The following is a 24,594-nucleotide window of genomic DNA, read 5'->3' as shown; positions in this document are numbered from 1 at the left end:
ACATGCTGCAGGTGATTAGGAACACCTGTTTGCTGCTGCTGAAAGTGAGGAAGGAGAAGCAGAACACCGTTTGGCCACAACACAAAAGGCTTGAAGGTACACCATTTTACATCTTTGTATACAGTAAGCAAAAGACAGAGTTGTACATTAAGCTTTAAAAATAAAAACACTTAAAATAAATAATTCTAGCCTGAAGATGCTCCAATGTGTGCCACTAATGTGCACATTTGCTGTGTTCACTAATGTCATCAGCTCAAAATGGAGGACAAAATGTTCATGGTTCTTGATGCTACTAGATTAAAAATAGCTTTCATTATGCAGTATAGCTACTATTGATTTTGCTGGTTTAATCTCAGCTCAGAAAGAGTTTGGCTCTTGGACTAATGGACCTCCATATGTTGTCATTCCTCAGCTATTTGGAGAACCAATAGCGCCTTTTGTAGCATGTTAACTTGTTTTGTTTTTCATTATTTAAGTAGGCCTCATATAGTTTATTCATGTATCTTTCTTGTTATTCAAAGGCCTGACTCTTCAAATTCTGCGCTAGGCATGGTGACGACTTTAGCCTGTGTAGTTTGTGAACAACACAAAAGAAGGTAAGAAAGCTGTATCATCCATCATGTTTCATGTACATGAAATAAAAACTCGCCTGTTTTTTTTTTTTTTTTTTTATAATGAAAGTTGTGAGTTAAAATTGTTTCATAGAAAAGCTTCACCAACAAGCCACTGCTCCAAGGCCCAGATAATTAGCATTTTGCTTTGAAAATCTCATTAGCTTGTAACAAGGGAGAAAGTGCTGAATGAAAGATGTGATGGAGGAGTTCATCTGCTCAATGATGTACAAAGCCAAACCTGAACAGGAAAATGTATGAATCCTCACACAGTTCTGTTTTTTTGTTTTTTCTCTTGCTTTCTGTTTTGGATTTTTTTTCCCCTGTTTTTGGAATTTTTTTTTTTCTTTGTTTGTTTATTTATTTTTTATTGTTCCAAAAGATTTTTTTTTTTTTTATATTTTTGTTTTTCTTAATTTTTAATGTTCCAAATAACAAACGAAGAAAGGAACTAAAAATACTGTACTTTTTATTTTTCAGATTTGTTTTTTCTGTTTGTAATTCTTGCTTTTCTGATTTTTTTTTAAATGTTCCTAAAACAGATAAAAACGATACTCATTTTTTTTTTATTTCAGATTTGTTTTTCAGTTTTGTTTTTTTGTAATATTTTTGTTTTCCAGATTTTTTTTTTTTTTTATATGAAAAAAATAGAAAATATTGAGAAAAATAGACAAAATACATTATTCAGAAAAACTAAACTACAATATGTTCTACATAAGTACTAAATGACATCATCACATGACAAATACAGCCGCCTTTAGCTCCATCCATCCATTTTCTTGACTGCTTGTTCCTCACAAGGGTCGTGGGGGGGATGCTGGAGCCTATCTCAGCTGGCTCTGGGCAGTAGGCAGGGTACACCCTGGACTAGTTCCCAGCCAATCGCAGGCCTTTAGCAACATCCCCCTGAAAATTGTCTGCACTGCCGGCCGGGCACATTAAACCTGAAGGTGCTGTGCTGTATGCGCTTGACACTTCACTGCCACGGCTCTCCTCCTCAGACAGTTGGAAAAAATCCCCATTTGAGCAAAAGCGCCTTTTTCTTCATTTCTGCCACATCCACTTTGGGACTGTGAGAATGCCACGGGTGTGTGATTCGTCTGCTTCAATGCAGAGTAAGATGAATATGGCAGATCCGCAATCAGCTTGCGGGCATCATAATAAACTTTAGATGATGATCATAGAGACAACATTGGGGGTTTGGACACACAATGCTCATTTAGGATGATTATTTATGAGCGTGTCAAGCTCAATTCAAAAATGCAACAAAAATATTGATTGTGGTGTGCTTTGTGGATTTGGCCTTTTGGCAACGAGAAATGAATTCACGTAACATTCACTCGCAAAGTAATGATTCACCCATGGAAACTGAATGCATTTCATACACTTGTCTGAGGCCAGTACAGTATACTACTATATTTGAATGCGCCCAGCCACGATTAAGTGCACACTCAGTCGTACTATCTCTCGCGAGCAGATAGCGGCCGAGTGAGGGAAGAGTTTGATGGTTTGATTTTGTGTTCTTTGAAGCGGCTGCGCCGAACCCAGCAGGGGAGCTCGTCTCTCACTGCGCATTTACGCCAGCAACAAATTATCTTTTTATTTTAGAGACTTTAGATATGTGAGGGATCTTTATTGTGACTTTAATGTCCTTAAAATGATTTTAGATGTTATACGCGACACGGTTATTGTTATCTATACATTGCAGTGTATCATTTTAGTGGGCACAACACGCTGACTTGAAACCAAATAAACTCATTTGTGCTCTGCCCTCATTTCAATTCTTGGCCATCCAGTGTCTAATTAGATCTGCAGTATATTGGAAAAGGTCATTTTGCTTGTTGGCACAAATTATGCACCCAGAAGCTAATTTTCCGCTAATATTAACTTGTTTCTTTTCATTTTGCTGGCTTATTAGATGTTTATTATGTTGTGCCCAAAACAACCAATTCCTCCAAATATTTACATTGATTGCATTTGTCGGCAACAAAAGTGAGTAGACACTTAAGTGAAAATGCCCAAAGTGTCAATATCACAAACTGTACAAGACACACTTGTTTTTCTTTTCCTCACTTGTTTGCCGCCATGCATGCTAGGCACCATCTGAACCAAACAAATTGTTTTTCAGAATTGTTTTAATGTTCCAAATAACAGAAAAGAAGAGAGGCACAAAAAGTACTGTACTTTTTTAGATTTTTTTTTCCTGTAATATTTTTGTTGCTTTTGACTTTTACATTTTTTTTTCCTAAAACAGAAAAAATAGTAATTTTTTTGTCAGATTTGTTTTTCTGATTTTTTTTTTTAATGTCAAAAATTAGTAAAAATACTTATAAAAATGGACAAACGTACATTATTCAGAAAAACTAGACCAAAAATATTTTCTACATATTAACTTGTTTCTTTCCATTTTGCTGGCTTATGAGATCTTTATTATGTTGTGCTCAAAACAACAAATTCCTCCAAATATTTACATTGATTGCATTTGTCAGCAACAAAAGTGGGTAGACCCCTAAGTGAAAATTCCCAAAATGTCGATATCACGAACTGCACAAAACACACTTGTTTTTCTTTTCCTCACCTGTTAGTCCACATCTGAATCAAATAAGTTTATCTTGGTCTCATCAGACCGCAGGACATTGTTTCAGTAATCCAGGACCATCTCCTTAGTCTGCTTGTTTTTACCCTGTTAAATATGCTGTAAGTGACTACTTTTCATTTCTTAAATTCTCCCATGAAAAGATTAAATACCGTATATGGTAAAATGTGAGGGGTGTAATCACTTGTGTATTCTATTTTATTTTCTTATTTTATTTTTTATTTTTTTGAAAAATGTGTAATATGCGTACCAGAATGTGTCATATTTAATGGAATTAATTTAATGCTTGTTTTATTTTTGATTTAATGAAGCTTATAATAGCTAATGGGGATCCAAAATAAACTAGCAAACAAACTTTTGTGAGATACAGAACTGCTTGCTAAAATTTTATTTTTTTTTTTCTTGTTTCAAAGCACTTGTTTTACCGACTCACGCTGACTTTTATTGCCAATTTTCTTCCAGTTTGCTGCCACGCTGAAGCCATCAGGAGCCTCCATCAAATGGCTGCAGAGCGCTGACATTTCAATGAAGTTTCACAAGTCTGCCTCACAACAACGCGGAGGTTATTCCAAGCTGTGACTTCCTGCAGAATGCCATTCCGCTCCTCCATCCATCTTGAGCAGAAAAAAAAACACGACGAAGGGGTATGTGCATGCAATTATGGAGATTTCCTCCTCGTTGTGTCCTCATTGTCGCACAAGTCCTCCATCTAAGCCCTCATAACACTTTGCATACATTTTGACTTTATTATATAAGATCTGTTCCCGGATTTTTTGTTATGTTGAGAGTTAAGGGACAATATTTATCAGAGGAATGAAGACGCAGCTCCACAGGCGTCAAACTTCATCATTATCACCATCATCATCATCATCACCTCATCAAGCTCATTGCACCAGTGAATGAATTCAAAGGAGGACGGTTTGTCTTCTTCTTTTGGGCGGCGTCATTAGGATGCAGCAGAGCTTGAAATTGCATATTTTACACTGGCATCTCGAGCAAGGGAGAAATTATTGGCATAAAAGGAGTGAATGTGGCGCCCTAAGTATGATAACAACTGTGACTTGAGGTGCTTCGAAGAAATGTCAGTCAATTCTGACCTGTATTAGCCATCAGATGGTGGTTGGAACTACAAATAAAGTATAAATAGTGAAGTACAGTGGTGCCTTGAGACACGCGTGACGAGCCATCGTCCGTCTTTGAATTATTTTTTTGTTTTCACAAGCACAACAATTCTGTTGGAAGTTTAATGTCAAACTAAACATAAGACAGAAATTTACACATTGTGTGTTTAAAACATCCGCATAACTTTGCATTAAAGTCTGCTAGCTTAAAGGCTAAAGAATAACATCTATGTGGCAGTAAGCAACAAATATTTGGACACAAACATAATAAAACAATATTCACAGGCGTGTATTCTTTATGCTCTGTGATAATTAACTCAACTTCATTCATATAGCGATTTCACAACAGTTGCAATAGTTGTGAAAATCTTATGTTGTGTCTATGACTGCATTCTACTGCCCCCAGTGGCCAAGTCAAAGAACCAGAAAATCAAGTCAAAATACAAAGTTAGTTAAATTAGAAAATTATAGTGCCATTCTCCTTTTAAAAAACTTTTTGTTTTTCTTTTTGGAGGGGGGGGGGGGGGGGACGGATTAATGTCATTTCCATTTATTTCAATGGGGAAATATGATTTGAGATCATACTGGTTCAGCTCTTATCTGAAGGCACCACTGTACTGTGGTAGAAAAATGACCAATAGTGAAAAATAGCCCTTCTAATCATCACCACTTCAATTTACACGACAAATATAACGTCTATCTTCTTTCCTCTCTTCGACAAAGGCTGAAAACCAGCACTGAAAAAAAAATGCAAATGTCATATCATTCTGCAAAATACATGGGGCAGAAAAACATCACTCAGTCAAGCTTTTACAAAATATTTTTTTAAACATCACATTTGCAAAATGTCAATCAAAGCCGAGGGAGACAAGGACACAAAACGAGCCACAAGAATTCACCAAACTGGTGTCACAGTGCAGAAATCATATACTTGATGCATTTTGGCATTTACTAAAAAGCGTGGCAACTTCCACAAATACAGAGAATGTACACAAAAGCGCTCATCTCGGACGAACCCTTATTTGAGAAATGAGTGAGAATATACTAAAATAAATACTTTAGTAAATGTACTGTACTTTATCATCACAGAATGAACGTCATTTGATTGTCACTATTTTCTTTCTAACCTGCAACAAAAGACACGAGTATTGGAAATAGAGCAAACATTTCCATGAAAAAGCTTTTAAAATATTTTTTTTAACCGCTGCATTTTTAAAGGACATCTCCTGTAGCCTTTTACATTATTAAATGGCGAGTATGACACAAAATAACAACAGTTTAGCTTTCATATAAATCTGGATTTTACACACTTAAAAGATAAGTCTTTTTATTGGGCGGAAAACTACGGAAGCGTAGAACTGCCAATGTGACTTGCACATCTTTTGACATCGCTCACCGTTTGTGATTCTTTACTAGGCTGTTTACTCTCAAGTCTTAGCCTTTGCAGGTAAAAAAAAAAAGAAAAAAAAAAGCATGTTCTATTGGGTTTAAGTCTGAAGATTGATAAAGCCAGTCTACAATTTTTGACATTTTGCCACCATTTGACATTTTGACATTTATTGTTTTGGTAGTGTGATTTGGGTCCTTTTCTTACTTCTTGTAGATTTCTAAATCATCAGTGGAGATTTGTGAGATCAAGTCCAAGCCATGACACATCACCTCCACTGAGTTTTAACAGTTAAGCTTGTATATGTTTAAGATCATTTTTTTAAATTTGTTTACCCATCTTAGCCTTTCAATCCCTTCGGTAAACGTTCATCATTACCTCATCAGACCATAAAACGTCCCACAAGCTCGCCCCTGTACTTTTTTTTTTTTTTTTTTTAAATCAAATTCCAGCCTGGCCTTCCGATTAAGTTGTGCATGGGATCCAGATGTAAATACCTGGAAATAAAAGCTGAACTGTTGAACTTTGCCTCATAAATATCTTTTCAAGTCGAAACCAAAACATGCTCGCTCTACTCCCAAAATAAAGAAATTGGCCTCACTGTTCCAGTTCTCCTGGAGGACAGTATATTTATATATTAAATGCTTTTTGCACATGAAGCGTCTGCTTGCTTCTCAGGCCTGGGATGTTGCGCGTCCGCGAAACAGTGGAACAGTTTTGTGTGCAGCCGTGGAGCACTACACTCAATGAGAAATGATGATAAAATATTCATAGAAAGCAAAAATATTCATTTTTAAATCGAGTTTCTATGTACACAATTCCAGAGCTTCAAACACAGATGATAATTGGTAACTTTTCGTGGCATGTGACCAGACTGGTAATGCTGGTATATTGTTCCTGTTTGTGTTGTTTGCACTGTGAATAAAAAGTCTACACACCCCTGTCAAATCTCCCAAGATATTTTTTTTCCCCACTTTTCCTTTGTATGTCTCAATTCATAAAAAAAAAATGTTTTTCAAAGGGGAAATAAAAATACAACACTGAAATGTGATTGCATAAGTGTGCACACCCTCTAACTGGGGATGTGGCTGTGTTCAGATTTAACAAGTTACATTCAGTCATGTTAAATGGGAGTCATCACGCACCTGCCACCATTTGAAGTAGCTCTGATTAACCTCAAATAGAGTTTTGATGTTACCAGTAGGCTTTTCCTGACATTTTTCTTATTTCTACCTGATGCCTGAAGGTTTTGTGCTCGCACTGACTGCTATTTGTGACTGCTCATAATGTTGTTTGTACCACGGCCGAAACGTTCAATCATAGTTTTATCGGCTTAAAACACATTTTCCCATGTGTATTTGGGAGATATTTTACTCCCAAAAAGTCAACAAAAAGCCTATGAGAATATATGAATTTTATTTAGGGTTAATCAGAGGCCCTTTAAATTGTGTGCTTACTGCTATGTAACATGAGTTTGAATGTGATTTGGCTAATTCTGAACACAGACCCAGTTTGGCGGGTGTGCACACTTGTGCAACTACATTTATTTCTTATTTTTACTTCTTCCAAAAGATTTAAGTACAAATTTTATAGGTCACTCACAATGGTGAAAAAAAAATATATATATTTTCCTTGGTCTCATTTGTTATATCTCAAAATTCTGGCATTTGAACAGGGGTGTGTAGACTTTTTATACCCACTGTATGCGTGTGTTTGTGTGTGTTAGGGTACCACATATGCGCTCATTCGGACACAAAACGTCCCTATCGAGTCTTTGACCCGCATCCTGTACCATTTGGTCTAAATAGGTGAGATTAAAAACAATCACGTCGCTCACTTGCTGTTAACGATCGTCACGATCACCTCAAAATCATCATCACGTCTTCCCTAACAGATTACATCGTCATCACAGTTATTTCCGTCTCCCCGCCACCAGCGTGACACAAGTCTCACAACTTAGCATCGGCGTTGTCACAAAGCAGCTGCAATAAAGTGATAGAAGTGACTCAATCACTCTCCGAACACCTCGTCCACATTCCGGCCAGAGCGCCGAACAAATTTAGCCTCTGAGATTCCGCATCGACCATGTCGCGTATGTTCTTTAGCCGGGGTACCGCTCAGGGGATCTCGCCCACTTTCAGCGCCACCAGTTCCGAGTCGTCCGTGTGGCGCTCGTTCAAGTGTTCGCTGTTGCCGTCTTGATGGTACATATATGGAGGGACCTCTGTGATGGAGGTGGCCGTGTACGACGTGGAACGCATCGAGCAGTGGTCCTTCCGTCTTTGACCCCACTCGGTCTTGTACTGCATCCACTGTCTCTTGAGAGCGGCCTGCACCTGCGCACAAACGTACACATTAGTTGAACAGTTATAGAAGTTACATTTTAACCATCATTTTGTGACATTCTTTTTTGTTTCCAATCCACTTGTCATGGCCATTTCTATGATATAGCTTCAGTTCGAGAGTTTCTTTGATGAGAGCTCCTCCGTCCTCACTCTTGTACTTTAGACAATTGAGATCCTCTATAATATAGCGGTATGAGAACCACTTTTAGGTTATGCTTAAAGCATTAAAGAGTGAGGAGGGTTGGAAATGAGTCACTAGAGATGCAGCCGTTATTCAAATGGGAGACGTATTTGTTTATTTGTTTAATATGGCCAGCCACAAAACATACGGTTCAGTGAATCTCATGAGATCTCTGGATACGTGTATGTGTATACTAATACTGGTATCTGTTTTTTGTTTTGCTTTTTTTCAGAGCAATTGAACATTTGACCATGATTTTATTAATATAATTTGAAATTTTAGATGCATTTAGTTGCATTTCTGATAGGAATCGCCAATCCTCCATGAGCAAAATGTTAATTATCTGCAGTGCTGTCATTTCTATGGAAGAGGATTAGGACCAGTGCAAAAGGAGGAAAAATTCTGACTTGGTGACAATTCTTACTTAATGTCAGAATTCTGACTTTAAAATGAGAATTCTGACATTAAAGTCAGAGTTCTCACTTAAAATTATTCAATTTGAAGTCAGAATTCCGAGATTAAAGTCAAAATAGTCACAATTCTCACTTCAAAGTCAGAATTATTTGATTAAAGTCAGAATTATCAAGTGAGAATCACAGAATCAATAATCGCAGAATTCCCGAGTGAGAATTCTGTGATTAAAGTCCGAATTCTCACTTTAAAGTCAGAATTCTTTGATTGACGTCAGAATTATCAAGTGAGAATCACAGAATCAATTATCACAGAATTCTCAAGTGACAATTCTGTGATTAAAGTCAGAATTCTCACTTTAAAGTCAAAATTCTGAGAAAGAAGTTAGAATCCTGACAGCCTTTTTTTTTTTTTTTTTTTCCTTCTTCTTCACTGACCCTAATCCTCTGATGGCACATGGACATACTCTTGCAAACAAACACGATCTAATTCTAAAAAGGACCAAACTAATTGTTATAATGAGCAAAAAGAGTGAGAAGGACGTCCATGTAGAGCATTGCGCTTGGCATCACAAAAACAGCGTGAACGCTGTTTGTCTGCCTGACCTCGCACCACAAAGGCGCCATTGTGGACATAATGCTGGTTATGCAGTTTGGCCTTGAAATAATAATAATAAAAAAAATTATAATAAATAAATAAAAGACAGTGGCATGTCCTGATTAAGAGGTCACAATTGGTCATTTAAAGCAAACAGTTTGATTCCATGGTGACAGTTGGTGAGTTAGATCAATCTCATTTAGGGTCGACCTTCTAGAGACACGTCTCTCAAACGTTGGTTCGCACGAGCTGTTTCATGAGAGGAGGGGCTTTTGTTATACGCGTGGATGAGAACCTGACCTCATTTCAGACAAGAGCACGACCACTCTGTGTTTAATTGAACATGCGTACTCAAATCCGTACCTCCCTGCATCGTTGTCTACACGGAACATTTACCATGTCCTTGCATTCTTTTCTTACAACTCTATTTCACTTTCAAATACTCGGACTGATCGTGTGACTACCGTAAGCCTCACCACATTTAATTTACAGTGAAACCTTGATTTTGAAAGCAGCTGACGAAGCCTACAATGTGACGCTTAGTGCAGACCTTAAAGGTCATTACCACTTTGTGCTCAGGTTTAATAGATACATTTAGTCAGCGTGCTACTAAAATCCACCTGAGATATTTAAAATATATAGATATTTTTATAGACCCATTTGTCAACAACTTTGCGTAATACTAGCAAAGAGATTCAGGCATCTGGAATTAATCAGAAGCGATACGAAATTAGCCACATTTCTGCTTGACTCTTTGATTTTTATTTAATGATACCTTCCCCAAAAAAAATACAGCTTCAAGCCAATAACATTCAGTATTATGGTAGCACGAACTTGCATGCCATGCTAGCGACATAACAGTCACGGCTAACGTCTGCCTCTTTGCAATACTAATGTTAGCTTAGCATCGCTAGGTGCTAAACTGGTAGCTGGATGTTTTTTTGGTTTTTGTGTTTTTTTGTTTTGTTTTTATTGTGACTTGAGGGGATTAGTAGGTCACATTTGATAGTTTGGTAACAGTTTTATAATAGTTACAGCAGAACTGGTAAAAAAATAAATAAAATAAAACTAAAACTAACATAAATAAACAAATAAATGCAAAATCTCAACTTCCTAAATGTGTCAAGCTTGAAGATGGCACCCACTGACTTCCTGACTGAAAGGTCATCATATGTATGAACTAGTTTATGACCGCAGTTGTTAGGGCTGATGTTCTCGAGATAACTGGAATTTCCCCACACTTATTGCAGACGTGGTCACACACACACACAAAAAAAGAAGGCCTAATTTGAGTGGTGGCAGGATGTGGATTTTGTCCTGTTCATTAATGTTGGGTAATGTTTATTGCCTTCCTCTATGAGCTTATCAACAAAACTGGGGGGTATGCTTCTTCCTTACATTTTAGGCGTGTATAGTTTATTCTTTTTTTTTTTTTTTTTTTTACCCCTCCATTTACTGATCTAATGGAAGCCTTACACCCTGCTCAGATGGCTATTACTCACCTCTCCGTTGAAGAAGCAGAATATGGTTGCCACTAGTAAACCCTGCAAAACAATTACAGTTGTTTAATATTTTACATTACAAATCATAATATGCAAGGTTTTTCTAATTAAGTTAACATCTCAACACTAACACAAACAACTAAAGTTTTCTCCAGTGCATTATAATTGTGGTAAATAGCAATTAGTTTTTCTTTATTGACAAAAACAATTACCTCTGATTTTCTTTTATGTGAAGGAAATTTTGGTTCATCTAGTTAATTAGCTCTCGACACATTAATTGAACTGCATTACTGTCATTTGGAGCCACTGTTAAATATAGCTGTGTGTCATCTGCATAGCCATGATCGCCAACACTGATGTTCTGGAACTTAATGTCTACAGACTGAACAAAAGGGGTCCAAGGATTGACCCTTGGGGGACCTCACATGTCACACGCTCCTTCCCGTCCTGTCCGTCACCCTCTTTGTCAATAAAGTTCCTTATATTGTCCTTCCGGTTTGTCTCCCTGCCGTGTTTCTCCGCTTTTGGATCCACCCATCACACCCCCATCATAACAATTTAATCCATTTATACATACACAATTCTGTTTTGTAATGGTAAAGGACGGAAACGGCATATATTTTTAGCACGTTTGTCTCAAGCATATTTTCGAGCACCATGACATACATTCAAACTCATTTTTCGAGCACCCCAAAAGGACTTTTTCAGCCAAATCAAAATTGAACACACTTGGTAGTAAGCAAAATCGATACCCTGCTTAAGTGAATGTAAAGGGCGTGACGACTTCATTGATTTTCTCCCTTTTTGACATTGAGTGCGTAACGGATTGTTTCAAGATTAATTTACACACCTTTTAGGCATATCGCTTAGCGATTGTTCAGCCAATTAATCATCATTTAGAGGTCGACATACCTGGTAGTGCATGAGTATGTGCATGATGTACTCGTAGACCTCCCCCGCCAGCCTGTTCTCTGGCCTCCAGGGAAAAATGACAAATTGTATTCCCAGAAGGGGCACCAGGATCAGCGTGGCCCTCACAGCCTTCATGTACATGTTGGACTCAGCGCGGTGCGTGTCTCTCAACTTGGTGACCAGCACTCTAATGATGTTGAGCAAGAAGAAGAGATTCACCTGCACGAGAAAGGGGGACATTTACGGAGAATCACAAAAAATGCAAATGAATTGTCATCAGGAGCCAGCATGCGTTTCTTTGACAGTGCACTGCGACGCGGGGCTATAAATAGAACAGTCGACTTACGAGGAGAGCTGCCACTATAGGACCGTGGACCGCATAAAGTAGATGAGTTTCCACACTCATCCAACAGCTACCGAAAGAGTAAAGAAAAAAAAAAAAAAATCAGTCACTGAGGTCTGAAGTCCAAAGCATACATGAAGTGTGTACTGTAGGTTGACATGTTTGGCAACATACTCACTTGTCATCAAAAAATGTTTTTCTTGCTACAGCATGGATGGATGCAGGCACGAGAGGAAAACCTTGGAGAATGAAAAGATGGCAGGCACATGAGGGCTCAAGTGAAATGGCTCCATTTGTCATCAAGGCAGCAGTAAGTACTTTTCATACATCAACTGTACGTGTTTATGCATTCTGCGGAAATAATGAAGCAACCCTGAGAAAGTAGTAGTATCTTATTTCTATTTTGAATGTTCCAAACCCAACAACGCTACACAGTTTCCTCTCAAGGGAAAATGTTAACATTTTTAGTCCACAAGAGAGCAATTTGACAACAAGATATATTATTAAAAACAAAACAAAAATCCTTAGGCGACGTAATATAGTCTGACAAGAGGTCGACTCACCCCAGCCGAGGAGGTAGTACCAGTGCAGATGCTGCTCCTCGGCAAACACGGCCACCACGATGAGCGTGTGCAGGTAGATCCCTTCACACAGCATCCAGAAATAATTGCATCCCAGCATGTACATGTGCAAGAAGTGCAACACCTTGCAGCCGACCTGCAACGATGGCCCACACAGACGTGTAAAGCATTTTGTCGGGCAGTTCAGTTTGAATATCTTTTGGTTTTCTGTGCTTTAATTGAGTTGTATATAATAGTTCACATGGCTGGGGGAAGAGAGAAATGAAATAATTTATTTTTGTCTAATGCCTTTTGCATCACCAAAACCTGGCATTTGAATTGGGGGTGTGTAGACTTATTTCCTATTTATTCCTAAGAAGCGTTATAAGTCTGATGGTTTGGTGGCATATTGTCACGTCAGTCTTATCTGACTGCGCTCTACCGGAGGATTATTTCTGTGAATTTTTCCAATTTACTGTTTGATCCATATCAAGTGGATTTTACTGATAGCCGAGAGAATGATCACACATATTTTCAACTAGGACAATTTATAGTGGTGCAAAACTGCTAAATAAGACCAAAATATTAAGAACACCTCTCTAATAAACGGATTTTTAATTTGTCACCTCTGATATAGAGCTGTCCAAATTAATCAAGTAATTGATTTGTAAATTAATTGATGACTATTTTAATAATTAAGTAATCACTTGGCGCCTTTTTTTTTTTTTTCAATTGTCCAAATCTTCTGATCTCAGCATATCAACAGTAATTGTTCACTGATTTTTGTAGTGCTTCATGAAAGAAGACTATCTTGTGTTTAATCAAAACAAGACATTTGCACACATCTGTTTATACTTTGGAAAACTAAACCAAACTGGTAACATAGTACAACATCAATCTCCCTTGTTTAATCACTGGACAAATACAAAGTACAAAATAACCACCAACCACCGGTTAATAAATAGTATGTTTGAGTACGTGTATATGATTTAGATAGGCATTATGGTATATGTCTAGGAAATTCATGTATATATGTTTTTGGCAAATGCACGCATGTCTAAGTGCACTTGTATAACTAGGTTTATACATTTTATTTAAAAAAAAATAGTAAATTAGTATTAATAATGAAACAAGTTTAAATATATAAAGTAAAAGGGGTAGGACGAGATTAAGTTTTTAACTTCTTCCTACTCCCTTTTGAACATGTAAACTATGATTGATTGATGATTTCATTGGGATTTTCTTTTCTTTTAATTTGTTTTTTTTTCTGCTGTTTGCTTGTTCATATGTTCAATAAAAATCTAATCAGTAATCAGGGGAAATTCTGCTTTTGTCATATATTTTAATGCAAAATTCAAATGAATCCAATTAGTCAATTAATCAATTGAATAATTCTAAAAATATAATATTTGATACTGACAGCACTACTCTGATATTGTCGATGAAAAATTACTTCTTGGATTGGATCACATTAAATTGTCGTACGTAATGATTTGTTTGTTTTTTTTGCGCTCTTATTGCCGCAGTACGTTAGCACATCTGCCCCACAGCTCTAATGTTGGGAGTTCAAGTGTGCAGTTCAGAATCAGATTTATTGGCCAAGTATGGAATATCACCAAAAAAATGACCAACAGAGGGAGTTACAAAGGGAAGCCTGCTGGTTTCCTCAATTAGGAAATGTGTTCTCTCAGTGCTTGTGTGTGTTTACACATTGTTTCTTAATGTAATTAAAAACTATAAATTGTCCATGGCTAGAATTTTAGTGTTGTTTTTCGATATGTGCCGTGTGATTGGCTGGCGAGCAGTTGAGCATGTACTTGCCCGAAAGTCAGCTGGGAAAGACTCCAGCTCACCCAAGACACCAGTTAGGATAAGTGCTTCACAAAATGGATAGTTGAATGTTTTGCTCTCCACTTTGAGCAACGGTTGATTCCGCTTTTTCTGACAACACAACTAATTGCTTCTCTCAAGGGTCTTTTTGTGTGTGTGTGTGAGTGTGTGTGTCCAAAATAGACAACAATTACTCAACCTACGCCAACCTTTTACACAAATGTCCTCCTCACTTTATCACATTTCTGTGGACTTCAAACAAAATGCAGATATTCCCTTCTGAAACGTTTTTTTTTAATTGCAGATGAGCAAGATTTGTCTGCCGCCACAACCAATGTTCCGCTTTGCAAATCAAGCCGCCGCGGATCATGTCGATCTATTCTCCTCGTGTCCTCAGAGTCCTGACTGCTGGCTTGGAAATTTGTGACGGATCGCTCGCAGCAAAACATAGGCGAGAGAAGGAAAACGTGCGCTGCCGCAAATCACTAGTTCCGAGTCGCAAGAAGAGAAAACAAGGCGTCCTAATTTCATTTTTTTTTTGCTTCTAAATGCAAATAGGCTTCTTGAACTGGAGCCTCTCCTGCCGAGAAGTGATCCTAAGTGCTTCAAGTTTGTTTCGAAAAACATTGTGGCTAAAGATATGATGAAATTGTAGCGGCCGGTTTTCGTTTTAAACCCAGATGCATCTGCTGTCGAGTTGTTTGTCTTTGTCTGGCCAAAGATTCAGTGGGGCTTTCTGCGAAGGTTCAATCCCTGACTCTCACATCTGCATTCGAGTATTGGACTTAATTTTACTATTATTTATGATTATAGTCATGTTTTTTAATTTTAATTTCAGTTGAAAGGAAAAAAGAAAAGCGAAGATGAGTTTGAGAGCTGGCTAACGTCGTTTGCTTATTCCAAAGAGGATTAGTTCCTAAAAGGTTTTATTTATGTTCTGTCCTGGTAGAGAAGCATTCCTGCAAGACAGATTTATCGTCAAGTACTTTGGAGATTTGGATAACTCATAAAGTATCCGGGGATTTTCCGAAAAGGACATCCAATGACACACAGCAAAAACGTTGCACTTTACAGGCGAGAAACAATTAACCAAAACTACTCATCCTATTATTTGTCCTTAACATATAAAAATTTAATCATTTTTATCATTATCAGTGTATATAAAAAGTCTACACCCCCGTTCAAATGCCAGTTTTATTGTTGTTGTTTTCTTACTCAAAATTGACCATTCTTGTGAACGTAAGTGTATGTTTTAAATTGTCGAGTGACCAGTCCAGTATTTACCTCGCCTCAAATCAGCTGGGATAGGCTCCAGTTATCCACAACGCTATTGAGGACTAGCAGAACAGGAAATACACGGATGCTTGTACAGCATCATTTTTCTTTCCAGCATGAATAATGAATACGTTGCACCTAATTTCCCACGGTGGAACTAATCTTCCTTATCGACAGTGGCATTCGTTGTGCTGCGTGACAATATTCAATATCTGGTGAAACTCACGGGATTTCTGCCCACGACTTGAGGATTGTTGACCACAGCGACTAGGTAGATGATGGTCAGGGCGGAATTGAGTACGAAGGAGCAGAAAAGGTTCTTGTGCAGCGTGATCCTTTGGCAGCTCAGACTCCTGCGTTGATGGCGTGATTAAGATTGATAATGTCAGCATGATGACATCTAAGGACAGAATTATGCAGTTGCAGCATATATTTACAGGGATGCAATCTTATCTGAGCTTGGAGCATTGCGTGAATACTGAAGGATGTCGTTGGAGCTAAACTGCCAAAGACACGATTCTGTCAATTGGCTCACCTTTGAATTTGCCCTTGATGGATTATGAGTGGAATAATATTTACTACAAAATGACACTATCACACATTATGTATTGAGTTAAACATGAAAAAACAAATAACCAACAATTTCTGTCCTCGAACTGTTACAACTAACCCAAATTAACTTCTTTGAGAAAAAGAAAGTTAGAGAAAAAGAAAGTTACATTTATATCGTTATATTATGTAGGAGCACAGATTGGGCCTTGCCCCCCCCCCCCCCCCCCCCCCCCCCCATGTCACTTTTGTTCCATCTAAGAAACTAGGAGCGCTAAATGGGGAACTGCCAGGCTTCTGGTTCTGTCTCCCTCTGGTGGTCACTTATTTTTCGTGTTCTCGGACGGGCTGTTTACATTTACATACTTGGCCAATAAATCCGATTCTGATCATTTTTCACAACTGCAACTCGTCAAAACATGAGCCTATTCAATGTATTCTAGGGATAGACCGATAATCGGCGCCAATATTGGGCACTTTGACGAATATCTATCAGCCTTTTTTCAAAATCTGACGGCCGATAAAAGCTAAAACTATTTTAATCTCAGGGAACTATTTACTTACATTTTCAGTTAACTTTATGGGATGCTGCTGACCCTTGGGAACCTTCTGAAACCTTTTATTTTTTAAAAAAAAAAATTTAAATTTACATTTAAGACCTACTGATAACCTTGGGAGCTCCCTGGACTTTTTTAAATTTAATTTTTTTAGAAATTTAAAATGAACTTTATGGTCTAAGATAAAAAAAAAAATCTACGTTCTGAAAAATTTGACAAATGTTCAATACGCATTAATGATTTAAGACATTACAACAAAGTCAAGATTGGCATTTGTATTTTAAAAAATTTTGATGCCAATATTTTTTTCCCCTTTTTTATTGAAAATGAATATCGGCTTCAAATGTCGGTTATCCGCCTCTTTGGCTACTAATAATTGGCATCGGTATCGGCCCTGGAAAAAAAATAAAAAATGTCGGTCTATCTCTAATGTATTTCTTGCCAAATAGCCTTCAACGGGCCCAAATGTATTTTAAGTAACTAGCATTGTAACTAACAAACTGTATGTGTCCACCTAAGACACTTGACATTGATGTACATGTTGAGCAAACTTCAGCTTCAGCCCTCCACATTCCTACGTAAGCCTCACATCTGGATCCTCTAACCTAACATCAGGCCTCCGATACTTGAAAGGATTCTGTTCTAAAGAAAGCTGAAGTTGGAAGAAAGCAGAAACGAGCCTCGCTCCAACTTGTCAGGCTGATTCATTTTCCCTAAGCAGGTCCGATGATTAGTGATCCCGCATCTGCTAAGATGTGAATGATGGTGTCGAATGTTTTGCAGCGCACTGAGGGTGTCGTGCAGGATTCTCAGACTCCATAACCGCTGCTTTTAAAATGTCAACAAACAGCTTATAAGTGCAGAGTTCAATAATAGCAGGGCCAATGGAGAGCGATTACAAATGAATTACTGAACAACAAAAGGAACCCCAGTTGCCATTAAATTAAGTAGCTAAATAAAATAAAGCGCAGGCAGTAAAGCATCATGTGATGTGGGTCAGCTAAAATTAACAATTCCTAACCTCTCCTGTTAGACATCAACATAATTTAACGGTACTTGGTTATGAATATAAAAGACGCTGGCGACCAACAAGTCACATCCTTGCAAGGAAAGTGACAAGCAAGCATTCGAGGTCAAAGCTCACATTATCATCTCAACATTATGACAAACTGCATCTTGATAGTGCCACAGCTAGCGGTACATTCATAAAAAAAAGGGTACATTCACAAAAAGATATCTGATATTGGAGGGTTGTCAGGAGAGTCACGGTACCTGAAGTAGAAGAAGATGGCCAAAGAGATGAGCAGGGAGGCTATCGATAAGGCATGACCGACAATAGCCATGTAAAACAGGATGTACGCTGACTGCAAACAAACACACAAACAAATATGATTGAATGTTACAGCACTGAAAAAGAGGCTTTTTCCCAAAGGTACAATTGACTCTATTTTTGGTAGTCATTTTCAAACACGTCAATTTGTATAAATTGAAATGAAAATGAAAGGCATGCTAAATAAAATGATTTGAAGGTCCTTCATATTACCATATATTTCATTTTGATATTGAACTGTCACCAGCTTGAATTATTATTTTTTTTAATATGGAGGTCTGACTGTGAGTGTGAGACATAATTTTTGATGTGTCAAAAGTACTCGCGCACAGTTTATAAGTAGAAGTTCACGTATTGCGGTACCTTCAACTTTGCTTTAGTGTTTTCATTGCAGAGTGTATAGTTTGACCAGGTTCTGTTGGTGTCAGGGTGTCGGAACCACTGCCCATCTTCCCCACAGTACTTGGTTGCCTTTTCTGCACATATATAAAAAATATATTTGACATACAATCTTACCACTACAATTACTGATCCCGGCATACTGTTTACCTGTAGGGTCAAAGTCAATAAAATAATTGGGGCAATTTTGGGAGGTGTAGGTTCCTGCCGGCGTATCCCCCCAGCACAACCAGCCATCCCAGTTGCGACTGCAGTACACTCCTGACGCACCAAAGAGAGGGGGAAAAAAATAAATCTTGAAACAGGTTATTTATAGGCTACCGATATGGAGAGCAGCGAGGTCATTACGTGATTTGTTATAAGGAGGATCGTTCTTCATTTTCTCAAAGCATTTATACTGGCTGTCAAGGATTTTATTCCTCCCAAGATCCTGCTCCTCTGCGTCCACCACTGTAGCCCCGTTGGCAAAGTCTTGCTCCACGTCCCCTGAGAGCTGTGCACTTGCCCCCTGTGTGGTCAGCCAGTATCATACACAAAGGCTACGTTCGTCCAATCAGTATTAATAACCTCAGATATGGTTCTCAATGTTCTCATTCATCCAGATCATTTTATTCGTCATTCAGGGAATTAAATCGATCGTAACTTGACCAGTTGTCTTAGAAGCTGTTTCAGTTAATGCCTGTAGACTATCCAATTATTTGTTAGATATTTTAGCTGACATAATATTCTGGGATGCTTCAAACCTGGTAGCAACCCTGAGACAAAGACTGGTACACCCCAAAGACTGGACACCCCATGCCCAGAAAGACAATCTGTTGTGTTGTGAAGTGGGAAACCCAAACTACCACTGAGCTTGTGCATGTCACCACGAGTCCTCAAAGAGAAACAGAACTCTTTCTGGACATAAATGTACATATTCCGGGAAGAGAAGGTGGATGATGTGAAAGATGATTGAGAGAGGCAATCAAAGGATGAGAAACTGTTGACAGAGGAGAGTGCTGACGACACCGCCAATCTCCCACGTACAATGCCATCCTTTCATCGCTTCCAAAGAGACTCAATAATTAGCCTCTGACAAATAACAATAGCAAACGGCAATGTTTGGCCTTCAGGTGCCTCCACAACCATTTTTATAACAAAATGGAAAATCAACAAGGCTAATTCAACACAAATGATTGTCGGTAGTTGGCAGAGGGTCTGTTATAACTGTTTTTGGGTTGGATCATGGGGTCATTGTGTTGTTATGGTCTTGTATTATGTCCCTTATGGTGAAATATGTATTTGCCACCCTTATTTTCTATAGTCACTTTTAGCTTGTAGTTGCTATACAATTTTATCTCCCTTATTATGATTACGTTTTCAGTTGCTATACATTTGCGCTGTCTTTTGTGGCCTGTTTTAAGGCCTAAATACACCAATCCAGTCCGTAGGCCTACCCCCTGGGGCGTCGGCCCAGACATTGGCACGTCGTGTAGAAAAATGACGTAAATGCACACCGCACCGACCCAGGCAATTACATACAGTCAGAACATGCTGAAGAAGTAATTCTCCTCCATACCATCGGCGGCGGTAGTCATTATTCCTAAAGGCAACTGAAAACCTTTTTACGGGGGCGGGTTATAAAAATGTAAACAATGCATACCGGATACTTTTTCTCTCACGAGGTCCTCCCACGTGAATGAAACCCTCTGATTTTCTGCACAGTATCGTGTATATAAAAGTAAATCCTACCTGCTATATCCAGTCGTGTCCCCATGTCATGCCATAGTTTGGCTTTCATACCTTTGTCGGCATATTCTTTAACGGTAATATCATACAATGCCGGTCTCTGTTGCACCAAAGAGACGAAGTCAACGGTCCGACTTTATGACTTTAATTTATACACTGATCAGACTGCGCATGCCGTCGACCCAACGCTGTGCGACTCCCGACGTCGGATTGGTGTATAGACCTTTAAATGCCTTTTTACTCCAACACACCTGATTCAAATGATTAGCTCAACAGTTAGCTCTGTAGTAGCCTGATAACGATCCTGATCATTGAATGAAGTTTGTTAGAAGAGGGAAACCTCTAAAATAGGCATGACGGCGACTATCGAGGTCAGGAATTGCTGACCCCTGGGGTAGAGCTATTCTATCTAGCCTGTTGCTTTAACTGATGAAGTCTGAGGAGTCCAGTTGCGATCGATTCAATGCCATGAGAACATCAGTTACAAACTTATAGTAAGCATGCTAATCATCCTATACATAGTTCACCTCCAGCTTTTCCTGAAGGTCGATGGCACAGAGTGTAAAGTTGGTCCATGTGATGTTGGAAACTGGGTGGCGATACCATTGCCCGTCCTCACCACAGTACTTGGTCGCCTTTTCTAAAGAGAGCGCCATAATGCATTAAACATGTCACACAGCGAACTGGAACCCTAAATTAAGGATTGCCCTCAGGTCAAATAATTCCGAATTCATCCAACATTCTTGGGAAAATATGCCTCTAAAGTTGTTACAGATTTAAGTTTCAAAATTGGCAAATCTTGCGTGGCCTCAGTTGGGCAATCAAAAGATTAACGCTGGGTTTTACTTGTGCTAATATAGACACGATTTCACCTCTGAATGTCTTGAAACCATCAAAGTCTGGTCTCTCTCACTTTGTCTCCAAGATGTCTGACCTTGGCTGTCCCTCTGAGTTCTTTTTTTTAATCTTATCCTTCCTGGTCAATCCTAAAGAGACCCTTAACATTTTCATCTTCTTCACATCCAAATCTGCCTCCTGTCGTCTCTTCAGTGATGCGGTAATGTCTGTCTTGCAAAGGCTGCCTTCGTCCAAGCAGAGAATCTTCTATCACATAAATCACCTGACACTTTCACCTTTTCTAACCTGCTTGGAACTGTTTCTTGACTTCAGGAAAAAAAAAAAAAAAAAAGTGTTCCCTTGTAATGCTCAGTCTCCCCATTACACATTACGAGGACTTGTAATCAGAGATTAATAATTGTAAATTTAAAGGACTGACGGAAAAGAAAAACTTGCTACTGACCTGCGGGTTCTGCATACGACAAGAAATCTGGACAGTTTTGGGTGGCGTAGGTTCCTGCTGCAGTATCATCCCAGCACAGCCATCCGTCCCAGTTCCGACTGCAGTACAGACCTACAGCACCAATAAAAACCAACATGCAGTTTGTGCTCTTCAAATTATAACAAACACTTATTAATCATCATGCCACGTCAGCAGCTTGTTACCTGATTCATTAAAGGCGAGGTCTTGGCTCATTTTCAGAAGACATTTGTATTCACTCTCAAGCAGCTTTTGCTTCTGTTGGATTAAAAACAAAAGGTATACATCTTTCATAAAGTATGATGAATTCCTCTCGAGCTATTCTTGTTCTTTTACAAAGCTCGGCAATCAATAGCTCCCTGGAAAAGTGCAGATAAAGGCAAGTGCACTTCGACTTAACATTATAGCCTCTGACGGGAACCATGACGTCAAAGTCAAACAATGAACACAAAAACGATTGAAAAAATCTTTATCTAACTTTGGTGTCTTAACTCTTTTATTTCTTGTGGAATGAATGGGAAATGTATTTGCACTGCAATCGTTTTGTATTTCTGTTACGTGCTTAGAATCCAAATGGACCTTGACTTACTAGCAAGTGTATCTTTATATTTAATGGACTTTATAACTGTCCTGTCCTCACACATTGTACAGTGACATTGTACGGTGTTGCATTAGCAGAGGTGACCTTGAATGAATGCAGAGTATAATATGATCAAGACATCACCCTTGACGTCTTCTCATAGTTGCTGGTGCAGAGGGTGTAATTGGTCCAGAATTTGCCGCTCTCTGGATGGCGAAACCACTCTCCGCCCTCTCCACAGTATTTACTTGCCTTTCCTTCAGATGAAAAACCTTCCTAGTTCATTTCATATCTGCATAACATTGAGTATGAGATTTTAAAATGTTCACCTGAGGGTTGAAAGTGGAGAAACTCGGGGCAGTCCTGCGTGGCATAGGTTTGCACTGGCGTGTCATCCCAACAAAGCCAACCATCCCAAATATGACTGCAGAACAACCCTATCACATTGAAACGCTGAAGTCAGAACTATATTATGGAGGCATTGTTTACATAGTTGTTTGAAGTGCACTACAAATACATTGCCTGTTATATTTTGAGGTGGATCTTGTTTCATTTTCACCAAGCATTTATCTTTATTCTCAAGTATTTTCTTCTCTAAGTCTGTGATATGTTCAATCGTTGGCTCGTCTTTCACGTCCTTGAAACCATTGTCAATATCCTGCAGGTACAAAAAAAACAGTTGTCACAGGATGATAGCGGCTTCTTCTTTCAATACTTTGAACCATGTCAACTCATGTACAAACACCTCAGTTATGTCCTTTGAGGCTTCTCTGCAAGGGGGTCCTGTTTGAAGCCATTTACCCCATTGGTCACAATATTTTGTCACTTTTCCTGCAAATACATAATAGGTGTATCTTAGTGAAACTTAGTGAAGTCAAGGATTTATGAACAAAAAAAAAACTCTCCGAAATTATGAAGAGATTCTCTAAAGTTTTACATTCAATGGCATAAACATCAGAACACATCAGTAGAAACTTCCATCTTGCCCTAAACAACCATTCATAAACAAGGGAGTGACTGCAGTGTGCAACTCCGCCTTTTACCACTGCAGTTGGAACACCAACTAAAGCACATCTAAAGTTGGTTTACAAATCAGCTACTGGCCTTTCACAGCTACTTGGTTGAAAACTGACTTTATTCCGATAAATTCCAGTTCATTTGAACCAATGTGAGAAATCTTACCCGCGGTATCGTGACTGGGACATCTCTGTGTTATAGATGTACCTGCTGGTGTTTCCTCCCAGCACAAAAAGCCATCCCACATATTTCCACAGAAGGTACCCACTAAAAAGAGAGATGACAATTTTAGGGTTTGTCTTTGGCAGATGCCAATGACCAAAGCACTCCCTCAACTCGTATCCGCATAGAGAACCTTCTCTAGTGCCTTTTGAGTGGGATTCAAAGATCTAACGCAGCGGTGTCAAACTTGTTTTCAACACAGGCCCCATCATAGCTATGGCTTCTCATAGGGGTGCAGCGATTGATGGGCGGGGGTCGTGATCAGCCCCAATTTTCTTAATTATTTTGGAGATCTGTGATTGGCAAATCCCTTAAAATAAAACCGATCTTGTCAACCGATCTCATCTCCCTCTTAAAAAAAAGACAGCCACTGACCTCTTCAGCTGTAAGATGACTAATAGGCTTTTCATTTTTATTTGTGAGAATTTCATGAGCAGTTAAAACAACCCGTTTTTTAGTTTCAAAGGTATTGTTCAGTGTTTTACAACAAGATTAGAAAAATGAAGTTTACGCTGCTTGTTATGAAAAAAAATCGGGGTCGGCAGGTCAGTTTTTTTTTTTTTTTATATATATATCGGTGATCGATCTACCCATATCTATCATCATAGGGGGTGCCAAGGTATGCCAAATATCAACGTTTAGTACGTACCTAGTTTTAAGTTTGGAGTTTGTTTTACATTGGGTATAATAGTAAGGAAGCCAACAAAATGCAAAATAAACTGCTTGTTTCAACCAAAACATCAGCTTAAATTATTTCTTTTCAGGATAGCAGCACAATTGTTTATTTTATTTTTGGGGAAATGTTACGTACTGTAGTTGCCCCTGCATTTGGTGACTTTTATGACGAATAACTCATTTTGAACAGAAGTTAATGAAACTGATGGCCGGGTCTGGGCCTTGAGTTTGACACCGATGTGCTAATGATTGTCATCAGGAGATACTCTGGATTTCCATTCTGATGATTTGTATCAGTCAATTGAGGCCTCTCACCGCTTCTGTTTTGATGACTGTCTCTGTTGGACATATTGAGACATTTGTATTGACTTTGTCTCGCCTCTTCCCATCTCTCTTTGCTGATTCTGGGCTTGAGTGATGATTCTGGAACCGACTCGGTGCCAGCTGACACCATCATGCACTGTGGGGACGATATGTAGGAGTGAAAGCAATCAGAATGTAAACATGTCCTCATTGGATCCATGTCGATATGTAAATGATAGCAGAAA

The 24,594-nt window shown here is 38.6% G+C and overlaps 2 protein-coding genes across 3 annotated transcripts in view; one reads left to right on the top strand and one right to left on the bottom strand.

The window, feature by feature from the left end:
• Positions 1–24,594, top strand: part of LOC144008010 (putative acyl-CoA dehydrogenase 6) — an 81,869-nt gene continuing 57,275 nt past the window's right edge. The window contains exons 1-4 of the mRNA XM_077508045.1: positions 1–96; positions 522–596; positions 3,670–3,851; positions 12,216–12,316. Of these exons, the coding sequence (XP_077364171.1) occupies positions 12,221–12,316 (96 nt within the window). The 5' untranslated portion in view covers positions 1–96; positions 522–596; positions 3,670–3,851; positions 12,216–12,220. The remainder of the gene's footprint in view (positions 97–521; positions 597–3,669; positions 3,852–12,215; positions 12,317–24,594) is intronic.
• Positions 4,478–24,594, bottom strand: part of calcr (calcitonin receptor) — a 40,260-nt gene continuing 20,143 nt past the window's right edge. For both annotated transcript variants that reach the window (XM_077508043.1, XM_077508042.1), the window contains exons 3-22: positions 24,362–24,506; positions 23,315–23,416; positions 22,878–22,963; positions 22,655–22,790; positions 22,462–22,569; positions 22,277–22,389; positions 21,738–21,810; positions 21,535–21,645; positions 20,762–20,874; positions 18,855–19,014; positions 18,657–18,767; positions 18,471–18,583; positions 18,050–18,141; positions 15,898–16,024; positions 12,570–12,723; positions 12,185–12,245; positions 12,010–12,076; positions 11,664–11,882; positions 10,752–10,793; positions 4,478–8,051 (exon numbers count right to left, since the gene is read on the bottom strand). In XM_077508043.1, coding sequence (XP_077364169.1) covers positions 7,833–8,051; positions 10,752–10,793; positions 11,664–11,882; positions 12,010–12,076; positions 12,185–12,245; positions 12,570–12,723; positions 15,898–16,024; positions 18,050–18,141; positions 18,471–18,583; positions 18,657–18,767; positions 18,855–19,014; positions 20,762–20,874; positions 21,535–21,645; positions 21,738–21,810; positions 22,277–22,389; positions 22,462–22,569; positions 22,655–22,790; positions 22,878–22,963; positions 23,315–23,416; positions 24,362–24,506 — 2,352 coding nt within the window. In that variant the 3' untranslated portion in view covers positions 4,478–7,832. The remainder of the gene's footprint in view (positions 8,052–10,751; positions 10,794–11,663; positions 11,883–12,009; positions 12,077–12,184; positions 12,246–12,569; positions 12,724–15,897; positions 16,025–18,049; positions 18,142–18,470; positions 18,584–18,656; positions 18,768–18,854; positions 19,015–20,761; positions 20,875–21,534; positions 21,646–21,737; positions 21,811–22,276; positions 22,390–22,461; positions 22,570–22,654; positions 22,791–22,877; positions 22,964–23,314; positions 23,417–24,361; positions 24,507–24,594) is intronic.

This window comes from Festucalex cinctus, chromosome 19 (genome assembly GCF_051991245.1).
Source record: "Festucalex cinctus isolate MCC-2025b chromosome 19, RoL_Fcin_1.0, whole genome shotgun sequence".
Lineage (NCBI taxonomy): Eukaryota > Metazoa > Chordata > Actinopteri > Syngnathiformes > Syngnathidae > Festucalex > Festucalex cinctus.
This window is presented reverse-complemented; position numbering and strand designations above follow the sequence as displayed.